Source organism: Podarcis erhardii (assembly GCF_964252035.2).
Source record: "Podarcis erhardii genome assembly, chromosome: 4".
NCBI classification, from domain to species: Eukaryota; Metazoa; Chordata; class Lepidosauria; order Squamata; family Lacertidae; genus Podarcis; species Podarcis erhardii.
This window is the reverse complement of record NC_138508.1, coordinates 42,034,803-42,047,261: the sequence shown is the minus strand read 5'-3', so window position 1 is coordinate 42,047,261 and position 12,459 is coordinate 42,034,803. Positions and strand designations below refer to the sequence as shown.

General features: G+C 37.5%; 1 protein-coding gene across 4 annotated transcripts in view; it reads left to right on the top strand.

Moving 5' to 3' along the window:
• DCAF6 (DDB1 and CUL4 associated factor 6) overlaps positions 1–12,459 on the top strand; it is a 48,208-nt gene that overhangs the window by 9,370 nt on the left and 26,379 nt on the right. For 3 of the 4 annotated variants that reach the window (XM_081858457.1, XM_081858459.1, XM_081858460.1), the window contains exons 3-8: positions 1,278–1,370; positions 2,229–2,414; positions 2,903–3,016; positions 3,895–4,030; positions 7,219–7,433; positions 11,701–11,794. In XM_081858457.1, the coding sequence (XP_081714583.1) occupies positions 1,278–1,370; positions 2,229–2,414; positions 2,903–3,016; positions 3,895–4,030; positions 7,219–7,433; positions 11,701–11,794 (838 nt within the window). The remainder of the gene's footprint in view (positions 1–1,277; positions 1,371–2,228; positions 2,415–2,902; positions 3,017–3,894; positions 4,031–7,218; positions 7,434–11,700; positions 11,795–12,459) is intronic. The other variant, XM_081858458.1, reaches the window with a different exon arrangement.

Sequence of the window (12,459 nt, the reverse complement as noted above, 5' to 3'; positions counted from 1 at the left end):
CTACACCGCCTTATTCTTACTCAGGTGAGGGACCATCTTTTAAATAAGTAAAGGAACCAAGGGAATTATTTATTATAGCTATTGCAATAGGGCAGAGCTCAACTTAACGTGATTGTTCTAGCCACTTAAGAAGGAGGTCTGACACGAGGAGCATCAGAACAAGGGATTTATAGGCACAGCACACAAAGAGTTATAAACATCAAAACATAACATTCTTAAACATCCTTCTACATACGTCATGAAAGGTTACAGGTGATGGGATGTTTACAATGTAAGGCTCCTCTGCAGTTACCTTGGGGTACCCCAAGTGCCCAGGTCATTTTGACCTCAAATGTTGCATTTATCTCACTGTTCCCCTGGCAACCAGACCTTTGGCTGTGTTCTCTTATCTCCCAGGAAGCTTCAAGGATAGCTGATTTTACACTCTACAGCAAACTTAAGATAGAATAACATCCTGGAGGGCTATTTGTGCCACTTTCAGGGCCAGATAGGAAAGGAATGAAGCATAGTAGTAATAAAATACAGGCACACCAAATCAAGCATAATACATTCTAGCCAAAGGTTCAATACAATTAATATTGGAACATTAAAAAAAAAAAAATCTACATCCTGGGACTCTAATTATTATATCACAAGGAATTTGATCTTATGGAATAAAGGTTTGTTGGGAACATGATAATTATTTTAATTTTCATACATATGTTTTAAAGAGTAATCAAAATATAAAAAAATAATTTTGATATTTTCTTTTATCTCTAAAATTAAATTCTCCCGTATGGTCTTTCTCCATAGACTTCATTATAGGAGAGTTTAGATACTCCATTTTTTATTCCGGGGATAATTGATAAATGCCCCAGTGAAAACGAGTTAATTTAGGCTGCAACCCTATGCACACAGGGTGGATTCCAACATTATTTGAGTGGAAGTCTGTTCCATGGAAGAATTTGATACAATTCTTGCCCCATTTTTGTCCCTCGCCTTGCCTGCCGCTTTTATGTGGCGCCTGAAAGGTTGCCCAGAAGGGAATGTGGCTCTTGGGTTGAAAAGTTCCCCCACCTCTGTCATATGTGATGTTCTGCTGTGGTATGAACCAAAGAGACTGCAAGTGTGAGAGAAGTACTGCTCATGCAGCTGAATATACAGGTGTGCAAGTCATACAAAGTATATGCATAATTATCTGAGTTGTGTTGTTTTCTGGTAAAGTTAGATAGTTTGCATCTTAACATTGTTCGCCCCTTCTTTAGATATTAATTATTGTGTTAAATACTTGCTTACAGGTGAATACAATATGCTGGAATGATACAGGAGAATATATTTTATCTGGATCTGATGATACAAATCTTGTAATTACTAATCCATATAGTAGAAAGGTAAGTCCCTTTATCCATTTTTCTGAATAGTTAAAATGTTATTAAATTTTTTTGTAATTGAAAGCTCTGTTTTTTGTGACATTGCATATATCATGGATTGCTTGGTTATTCTTTCAAAATAGTACATCTGTCCTGTGCAGGAGAGTTACCACAAAACATATTAAGTCCACCAGCTCTGCACAGAAAGTTTTCACTATTATCTTGATACCATGATTTCTGCCTTATTACTCTTTATATTGTCTCACCGCCCCTCACCACCTTGCACTGTACTATTGTATTGTAGTGCAGTTGCTAGAGCTGTGCATTGGTCAATGCCTTCAGTTATGAAATTACCTGGGTGGTGTAGAACCATCCAGAGTGTGGTGTACCTTTTGGTCCAAAGGGCCAGATCCTCATCTGTCTCCATCCCTGCAGGCCAGCTTTGACAGATGGCCAGGATGACCCACATGTCCAAATCCTTTGTGCAGCACATTCTGAGCATCTTACAGCCAGTGGGCTGTTTGGGCTTGGGAACCACAGTGTAAGGGGCTCTGTGCTCACTTCTTCCCAAGTGCCAAGCATAGGGCTGGCAAAGTTACTTTCTGCAAGGATTGACCACACAATCAAGTTTCATATGGAGAACTCAGTTGCATATCTGTGCCTCTATACCTGCCCCACATCTGGTGACAGGTGTGGGGCAGATGGGTGTTATTTGGGGAAAACACTTTCAGGCCAGAGATTACTTATCCCTGGTGTAGAACAAGAGAGTGGATTATGAAGATAAAATAGTATGGTAGCTTGCTTTTTGGAATAAGGTGAGAAAGATAGATGTGATCAATATTACCATAATTAAAATGTTAAGTAATCCTTGTTTTCTAGGTTTTAACAACCATTCGCTCAGGACACAGGGCAAATATTTTTAGTGCAAAATTTTTGCCATGCACCAGTGATAAACAGATCGTGTCCTGTTCAGGAGATGGAGTCATTTTTTTTACCAATGTTGAGCAAGATGCTGAAACCAACAGACAGTGCCAATTCACATGCCATTATGGAACTACTTATGAGGTACTGAAAATTAATGTTTCTGTTGTATCTTATAACTATAAAGTCATGAGTGCTGACTTTTGCTTATCTATTCTTTTTCACTCTCTGCAGTTTAATAGCCTAAAGTTTGGCCCAATTAGATAATATGGTCCAAAGTATTTTCTTGTTTACATTCACCTCCTATTATTTAAGAAGATTGCCTGGGCATGATTTTTTGTACCTTGCCTTTCAGTCTTCTAAAGTACACCCTCCCACCTCCAAAAACTATTTGTATACTATAAGGCAGTCTTACATTATCACATTGCTTTTGTTACAACTGATTTGAAACGCCTCTCTATTTCAAAATCAGCTTTCCATGAGGTGTGCAGGTGGGAGGATATTTTTCAAGGAAATAATCTCAAGCCTCCTTGCATACACAACTTGTTCTATGGTACTTTGGATCCTGGCTTTTATTTTCAAATGTTTAAGGCTGTTGCCATTTTAAAGTATACAATTTGCTTACATTTCAGATCATGACAGTCCCCAATGATCCCTATACTTTTCTATCTTGTGGAGAAGATGGCACTGTGAGATGGTTTGATACTAGAATCAAGACAAGTTGCACAAAAGAAGATTGTAAAGATGTAAGAGACACTTTTATAAGAGGGTGTGAATAAAGAGCTATATTGTTTTCAGAACCTGAGATCTTATGATCCTGGCCTGTTTTGGTCCTGATGCTGTGAAATCTAGTGAGGTGACCATGAACTATATAAAGGAAAATATAACTTGTTATTTTTGAAATATGTATTACTTATCTGTCATACTATAATATTGAACAGATATGAAAAATTTGATTTGGTTTGAATTCAGGCTTTCTATGAACTATTTGATATGTTACAGCACTTTGTTATGGAGCATCCTTAAACTCATTGATAATTAGATAACATAAGAATCAATCCGGCTGTGAAAATAATTTACCAAATTCTTTATGACTGTAATAGTAATAGGATTTATTTTTCTAATTTATACAGAGTTGCTTCCAAGTATGCATTTTACTTAACTATTTTACCTCATTTTTATAGGCTATACTCAGTATTGTTCCTTTTTATGTTGAAACTATTTGCAGTACTTAATCTCATTGCGTTGCTCTTTACATCCAATTATCTGTACATAAATCTATTCTAGCCCAATCCTTTTAAAGTAGCTTAGGCAATCCCTGCCCCTTGTGATTCACTTTCTAGCCTCTTTATATGAGAAAATCTTAGACAGATGAAAGCTTTGTGTTTACAGCTGCAAGTTGATGTTACTAAACAATGCTTTTGTTTGCTTAGTCTTTTTGTTGTTGCCATACCCGTCTGTTGTCCAATAACATGCTTAAAATATATATTAACAAGGGCCAGAGTTGGCTTTTTCTAAAACACAACCATATTGATTTTTTTCTAGGATTGTATTAGTTGGTGTGATTTAATGCCACTTGTTCTTGTACATTTTAAACAAGTGCAATATTTTCCTTTTGTTCTAGGATATTTTAATAAACTGTAGGAGGGCAGCCACCTCTGTAGCTATTTGCCCTCCAATACCATATTATCTTGCAGTTGGTTGCTCCGATAGTTCAGTAAGAATTTACGATCGACGAATGCTTGGCACAAGAGCAACAGGTAGGACAATACTTGCATGATACTGTAAAACAGCTGACTTTTGAGTACCATAGTTGAAGATTATAGGATGTGAACCTCTTGATGAGATGATTTAATGAAAAATATATTTTCTGCATAAACGCAGAACTTCTCATAATTTTTAAATTTATACTCATGAAAACTTGTATCACACTTTAGAAGGTATTCTGTAATGTGGACTGAAAAGTATTGATGTCCTAAAGTGAAATTTTGACTACGATTCAGAGGCATATATGCACATTGGCATTATTTTATGTCCCATAGAGCAATTCTTCTCTCTGACCTGCTCTTTAAAATTGACCTTCTAAGAACAGTTTTTAGGTTTGCTACAAGAGCTGCTGGAAATTCCAACTTAAGGGGGGGGGGATGGATTCTCTCATTGAATAAATTTGCAGCCATGGTAAATAAATGAAGAAATTCTGCTGTTCTTTCCATTTAGTGGTTTTGAGTATTAAGAAATGATGGTGGTCTCAGTGTTCATGGTGCTTTTCAGAGAATATCAACAAAAGGGCAAGCCCTGGCCCTTCAAAGAACTGACAATCTAAAATTTGACTAGGGAGGAATATTGAGGCAAGGATAAATGGGAGAATATGAAAAAAGTTCAATTACATGCATTTAGGCTTGATTTCAGTAAAGGATAAGAACTTGAGTTGTGCACTTAATGTAGCTAAAAATGCCTAGAAAAGGCTGCAGAATGTGATTTATTATTGCTCTACTCTTTGTTAGAAATTATGAGGTGAGGAAAAAGCAGATGGATAGATGGATAGGATAGAAAGTTTCCATAGGGAGAGTGAGGTTAATGTAAGTACTGTGGAATTATTTTATAGTCTCATTGTGATATTAATACTTTGAATCTAAATTTCTGTTTAGATAAAATATTCTAACTAATATTAGTACAGTTTGTTTCCAAATACCGTACGTGATCCCAGTTGGAAATTATGTAGCCAACTTGGTAATGTACAACAATATTGCGTAACCAATCACATTGGATATGTGGCCAGTTTGGAATGACAGTAGACAGCTTTTACTCTGAATTGGTGAATGCTTTCATTTCATTGTGTCCTCCAAAAATCGGCAAAGAGGAGGTACTGTGTATGTGGCTTTAAATTGTAGCAAAATGGCAAGTAACCGGGGCATAACTGAGGTTTATAAAAGAATGCAGTGTGTAAAAAAATAGACACATTTTAGGATTAATATACACAGTACAGGCATCCGTTGCGTGTAATTTACTTGCGCACCACCATGTATATGAGTGGTGCTAGGAAATAAAAAATTCAATTCAAACCTGGAAGTGGCGGGAGAAAGTTGAACAGTCCTTGCAAAGAGACCCTCCCCAGAGCCTGAAGAGGATATCAATGAGGCCTGTAAAAGACTCAATATGGAGGCCAATTGGCCAAAGTATTGGGAAATACTAGAAAAAGATGGAGATAATTGGAAATTGCAGAGTATGGAGAAAATGAAAGATAAAGTGCGAGATTGGTTACACTACGCTCAGATTAAGGAAGTTTTTAAACTTGAAAAAAGTTAGGGTTTCAGGTGGAAAAATTGAAGCTGGAAACGGAATTGCTAGAGCCTAAGACTAAGGTACTTTCAAGAATGTATAACTTGCTGTTAAAATGGAACACACAAGATGAAACGGTAAAATCGGTTATGATAAAGTGGGCACAGGACATTGGGTACAATATCATTTTTGAGGACTGGGAAAGGTTGTGGACCACTGGGCTGAACTTCACTGCATGTAATGCTTTGAAAGAAAATGTTATGAAAATGATATACAGATGGTACATGACCCCAGTCAAACTTGCAAAAATATACCATTTGTCCGATAATAAATGTTGGAAATGTAAAGTAAGTGAAGGAACGTTCTTTCACCTCTGGTGGACCTGCCCTAGATTGAAGGCTTTCTGGGAAATGATATATAATGAGCTGAAAAAGGTATTTAAGTATACCTTCCCTAAGAAACCAGAGGCCTTCCTCCTGGGTATTGTCGGCCAGAGGGTGTTAAAGAAGGACCGAACATTCTTTTTGTATGCAACAACGGCAGCAAGGATACTCGTCGCTAAGCACTGGAAAACCCAAGATTTACCCACACTGGAAGAATGGCAGATGCAACTGATAGACTATATGGAACTGGCCTAGATGACCGGCAGAATCCGAGACCTGGGAGAAGAGACGGTTGAAGAAGACTGGAAGAAATTCAAGATTTATTTACAAAAATATTGTAAATTGTATGAATGTTAAGAAGGATGCTAGATCATAAATAATTTAGCACCACTAAGTTAGATGGTGTTATGAAGATAAGTGAGATTTAAGAAAAGATAAATTTTTGGATAATTATTAGATTATATTTAAATTTTTAGGATTTGAACAAAGGATACCTAAAATTTGAGAAACAACATGGGAAAATTAGATAATAAGATTGGAAACAAGGTGATAAATTGCTGGAATTTTTTTTTTTTGTGAGGAACGCAGGAGCGGGAGATGTGAGGAAGTCCAAAGAAGTTAAGAAATTATGTTAAGATACATGTTATATTGTTTTTCTTTTTTTTGTATTGTATTCAAAAATTGTTAATAAATATTTATTAAAAAAAAATAATGAAGAGGATATCAATGAGGACGGAGGAAGCCCCGAAGAGACCTGAGGTGCAGCAGAGTTTTGTTTACACTGCTCATCCTCCCCGCCTAACAACTGATGGGGGTAGTGCAGCAGCAGTAGCTGCTTTCCCATACATCCTCCAGCTTCCTGCTGGCCCCAGAGCTTCAGCTGTAGTTGTGGATGTTTTTGGATATGATATATTTGGTATGGATTGAAGAGAGAGTGGTAGAGAGGGTGTTTAGAGGGTGCTCTTGTCGTCTCTATGCAATTTCAGTTATGCACATGGGGTCTTGGATGGTAACTCCCCATGTAAGTTGGTTGATGCCTGTACTTCTTTAGACAATTCATAGTTAGCTTTCACTACCACAAAATGTGATGGATTAGACCGGGGTGGCCAACTTCCAAGAGACTGTGATCTACTCACAGTTACAAACTGGCAGTAATCTACCCCCTTTTTGGGGGCTCAGGTCAAAGTTGAGCTTTTTTAGGAAGGAAAGATCATGTAGTAGAAGGCTCATTTGTAAATGAAGGCTCATGTGTAATGGAAAATTAATTCAATTATTTTTTAATGTAGGTAATTATGCAGGCCGGGGTACCACAGGATTAGTGGCGCGTTTTGTTCCTCCCCATCTGAACAACAAATCCTGTAGGGTAACATCTTTATGCTACAGTGAAGATGGCCAAGAAATTCTTGTGAGCTATTCTTCAGATTATATATACTTGTTTGATCCCAAGGATGACACAGCTAGAGAACTTAAAGTTCCGTCTTCAGATGAAAGAAGAGAAGAAGTAAGTGTTCCACAGTTACTGGTGTTAAAATGATTTTGAAGACAAAAGAGAGTTAATATGTAATGATAAGCCAAGCCATAGTTTAGCATAAAGACAGACCCCAGGAAAGGAGATCGTTGCCATTTTGCTCCTCCAGTTTATTATTATTTATTGAATTTATATACCACCCTATACCCAGAGGTCTCAGGGTGGTTCACAGAACAAAAAATAGCAGTTTCCCAGCTTTTGCAATGTTTTGAGCTAATCTGTGGTTTGGATTACTATGTTGTCCAAACTTGGGCTTGTGGTTTGTCTCACTCCAGATAAACCACCAACCAGTTTGAACAACATGCTAAGCCAAACTATGGCTTAGCTCACAGCACTGCAGCAGCAGGACTGGAGGAGCAAAACTCCCACTAAGCCATGATTTGGCTTAGAATTATGTGCAAATAATTTTATTAGCTGTACTGGAAAATGTTTATTATTTAAAAAGGTGCTGTGTCTTAGTGCCATTTTGAAACAAGACATCAGTATAATTTTAATGTTAGGTTATTAGATAGAGATTTTGCTTGTAGATTCAAATTCAGATCCTACTAAGCTGAGCAAATTATTAGAAATATCTTCTATAAGATTGATTTAGTGAGAACCTATACAATTATCTTGACTGGAAAAATATTTAAATAACTGTATTAAATACACCATTAGTTACATATACTGTAGTTACATTTAAAATACACATTTTAGTTAGAGTGGATAGGTTTTCATGTAAATGATAGTTGCTTGTGCACACGTTGCTTGTTGTGCACAAATTTGGCCCCTGTCAACCTGTAATATGACTGACCTTCCATTAAAACACCATAAAATTCACTAATTTTAGATGACTGCTTGTATTGGACAAAGAAAATCTATCAATTGTATAGTGTTAAATCGTGATCAAATTACAAATAAAACAGGGAGGTTTCTCATTTGCCATGGTGTTTTGGTATTCTGAATATATTCATATGTAAACCTGCCAGTCTGTTCCAAGCTATGGCTGCAAAAACTTTCTGGACCAGTTTACCAATATGTAATTCTACTCTAGATATAGAAGCAGCCATGTGTTGATAACAGAATGTTTCCTTGAAGACAAAAATAGCAACATGAAGAGTTCATCTGGCACTATATGTGAGAATCCATCAATAATATTACCCCTGCCCCAAAAACTCTCCTGACCACATATGAAAAAAGGAAGTCTGTGTTGTTAGCAAGCTATATGTAAACTCTTAAGTTTTTTTAAAAATATAGAAATGTTGATATATATATAAATAGTTTATTAAATGTCTCCTCCCCACCGCCAATAATATTGATCCAGTCATTTCGATAAATTCTACAAAATGTGATGACTAGAATTCAAAAGAACCACACTAGTTTCACATGCCCTAGAGCTTACATTTATTCAAAAAATGCCACACCACATCCAAATACCAATACTTACTTTTGAAAGTAAGAGAAGTGGGATCCTGAGGATCATTTAGTACAAGCTCCTGCAATGCAGGAATCTCAACTAAAGCATCCACGACAGATGGCCACCCAAGCTTTGCTTAAAAACCTCCAAGGAAGGAGAGCCCACAACCTCAGGAGGGAGATCATTCCACTGTCGAACAGCTCCTACTGTCAGAAGGTTTTTCTGATGTTTAGTCGGAATCTCCTTTCTTGTAACTTGAAGCCATTAGTTCAGGTCCTAGTCTTCAGAGCAGGGGAAAGCAAGCTTGCTCCATCTTCCATGCGACAGCCATTTAGATATTTGAAGAGGGCTATCATATATCTTCTCAGTCTTCTTTATTCCAGATTAAGCATGCCCAGTTCCCTCAACCATTCCTCATAAGGCTTGGCTTCCAGACCTTGATCATCTTGGTTGCCCTCTGCACATGTAGCATGACAAGAATGTGACTTAGTGAGCCTTGAGCTTGAGTGTGCCCCCTTTTCCCGTTTACTGTGGTGTAGCTCTGAGGAAGAGTTTGGAAGCTTTCACTTCCATTTTTGCTTCGCTACAGCTTGTCATGTGGACTGAACTTCTGAAATATGGTTAATGTTTCTTTGAAACAAGCCAACTTTTAACCAATGATTTCAAGTTCCAGTGACATGTCAGGTTGTGGTTAAGGAAGAACAGGAGCAAAAGCTTCTGAACCCCTCACAGCAATACCAGAGGAATGGGGAGGAAGGGAGCTAGAGGCTCACTGCAGCTCATTCACATCATGCTAAACTCTTACTTAGCAGATGGGTACCCAATGTGCTCCTTTAACTCCCATCAGTCTCAGCCAGCACAGCTAGTGGTCAAGGATGATGGTAGCTAGCAGTATCAGGAGGGCACCATGTTGGTTGTTAGCAAGATACATGAACACTGCCAATATCTTTATTATGTATGACCAAGTGAAAATCACCCATTTCTTAGCTCCACTTCAGTGTAACGTATCATGTGCTTACCTGACCACCTGAATATCCAAATGTTCCACATGGCTGAATCTGGACTGAAAATTCCAGCAGTGTTGCAGGTGTAGCTGGCGAAAGCTATGTTAACTGATCTCTTGTTTCAACTACTATTTAAATTTAGACTAGTACCCAGTGGATTCTATCCAGGTGTATAAAATGTCTGGTCTGCTCATGTGCTGCAGTCACTTCTGATACTCTCCCCTGAGTGTCCCTGCTGCTAGAGTCCCTGGCTGTGAGCTGTGACATGAGCATTGTTGGTTGTGGTGTTCTTTTGGTGCCAGGCAAATACTGTTTTTGTCTCCCAGCCCTTAAAAAAAGAAAGAACTAAATTATGTTGGTCCTTCCGCTGCTTTTGATTTATTATTGAGATCTGGTACACATGTGTTTCATGTTCAAACTTCTGCTCTACCTCTGAGGATAAGGAAAGATGCAAAATATGCTATAATGTGATATGTACCTTGAGCATAAGATTTGCATGTTCAGGACACAGTTCCACTTCTACAATTCAGTTTTATAGCTTCCCCAGATATATACAATTGTATTAAAAATATCTGAATATTTTGGAACATTAAAATATGCGTTCACTGTTGCCATACTACCTTAGTCATCTTCTTTTGATTATCATCTGTACCTAAAGAGACTTACAGTCATACTTCGGGTTACAGCCGCTTCAGGTTGCGTCTTTTTGGGTTGCGGACCGCCGAAACCCAGAAGTACCAGAACGGGTTACTTCTGGGTTTTGGCGGTCTCGCTTGCGCAGAAGCGCCAAATCGCAACCCATGCGTGCACAGACGCAGGTTGCAAACGCTGTGGGTTGCGAACTTGCATCCCGCACGGATCATGTTCGCAACCCGAGCATCTACTGTACTAGAGTTGCAGAAAACAACAAGTTTATCCTTCATTCTTGACAGGGCTGAGAGTATAAAACGATTGCTGACAAATACAGGCTAAATTTTAGTGAAATAATTAAGGCATTTAATCCTTTACCCACTTACGTGGAATTAAACTCCATTCTCAAGTTTCAATCAAGCTTCTTTGTAGGCATTTTCTATACCTATCTATCTATTTTCTCATTTATGAACTTTTGAAAGTCCATAATAAAAAATATTGAAGTGGTTTACATAAAAGCAATAAAAATACAACATCCACTAAAATCTTCTAAAAAGATAAAAACAAAATGCAACAGACTCTCAAAAATAGAACTGAATGGTATACAAATAACAATAACTATTGAAACTGTATTTACATAGATTACTTCACCTCATATGACATAGCAGATTGAAGGGTTTTGCAGTGGCAAAATCTGATTTGTGATCCATGGATACAAATTAAATATATGTACAAACATTTTTCACTGGCAGATGTATACCTTAAATATTAGGCATATTACTGTATATTTTATTTCATTTAAAATATTTTATCCTAGCTTTTCAGCCAAAGACATTATCACAAGATAAATAAAACTGTTTATAATATAAAATCTCAGCTGTCTTACAGTTTGATACAGCATGTAGAAGATCCCTTCCTCTCCCACCCAAGTGGGTAAAAGTCTAATTGAGTACCCCTAAAGTACACCTTGGATACAGATCAGTTCAGATCCATTATGACTGCACTGGCACAGTTTGTTTCCTAAGCTGTATTAGTAATCGAAGCAGATTCACCAGATCAACTAAGTTGAGAAAACATTTAGCCCAAATTTTTGGATTCCTTCACTCAAAAACCGAGAATTTCAGTTTGGTTTAATATTTTTACCTTTTCAGCTTATTACAGAAATAAAATGTTTACATCTTAAATGCCCCTCTTGTCATTATTTCTCTAGTTACGGCAGCCTCCTGTCAAACGACTCCGACTAAGAGGAGACTGGTCAGATACTGGACCAAGAGCAAGGCCTGAAAGTGAGAGAGAAAGAGATGGTAATATCTTGTCTTTTGTAGCTTGATTTCAGTTCAAAATCTGAATCAGTGAATAACAGATTATTCTGTTACTCATTTCTGAGATTTATGTTTTAAAAATGGCATTCCTAGCTAAAAGTGAACACTGGTTAGTCAGATAGTGGCACCTTGTTTTACTTGAAGCAAATTCCAACTTTCTGGTTTTTCCAGTAACAGAGCCTTTTCTTACTGCTTTTATCAGCCTTAGTTCAAGTCAGCAAGGTCACTGGCCCTTAATAACATGTACAACATGAATATAGCAGCTCTTATCAAACAGACTACTCATGCTTGGTTGAATCTGGAGAGGGAAATTGTAGATGGATTGAAATCTCAAGCTGCCAGATCTTAACATAGGATTTTCCCTGTCCTAGTTCCTCACTACTGAAATGAATTTGGTATTCTCTTGCCACCAACAGGAGGATAGAGGAATTGCCAGTTAAAAGCTTGTGTACAGGTCATGAAATTACTCAGCTGGGATCACTTTTCCTTGCAGACAGTGAGTCAAACACTACAACTCTTGGCTGAAGCAATTATAGCAGAGAAGGGTTTTTTCCCTCACCCTTTTTTTCTTTGTAATAGTTTAATTAGGTATGATCAAACAGCTGAAAAAATGAAACCAGCAAAGCCACACAGACTGGGTGCCTTTA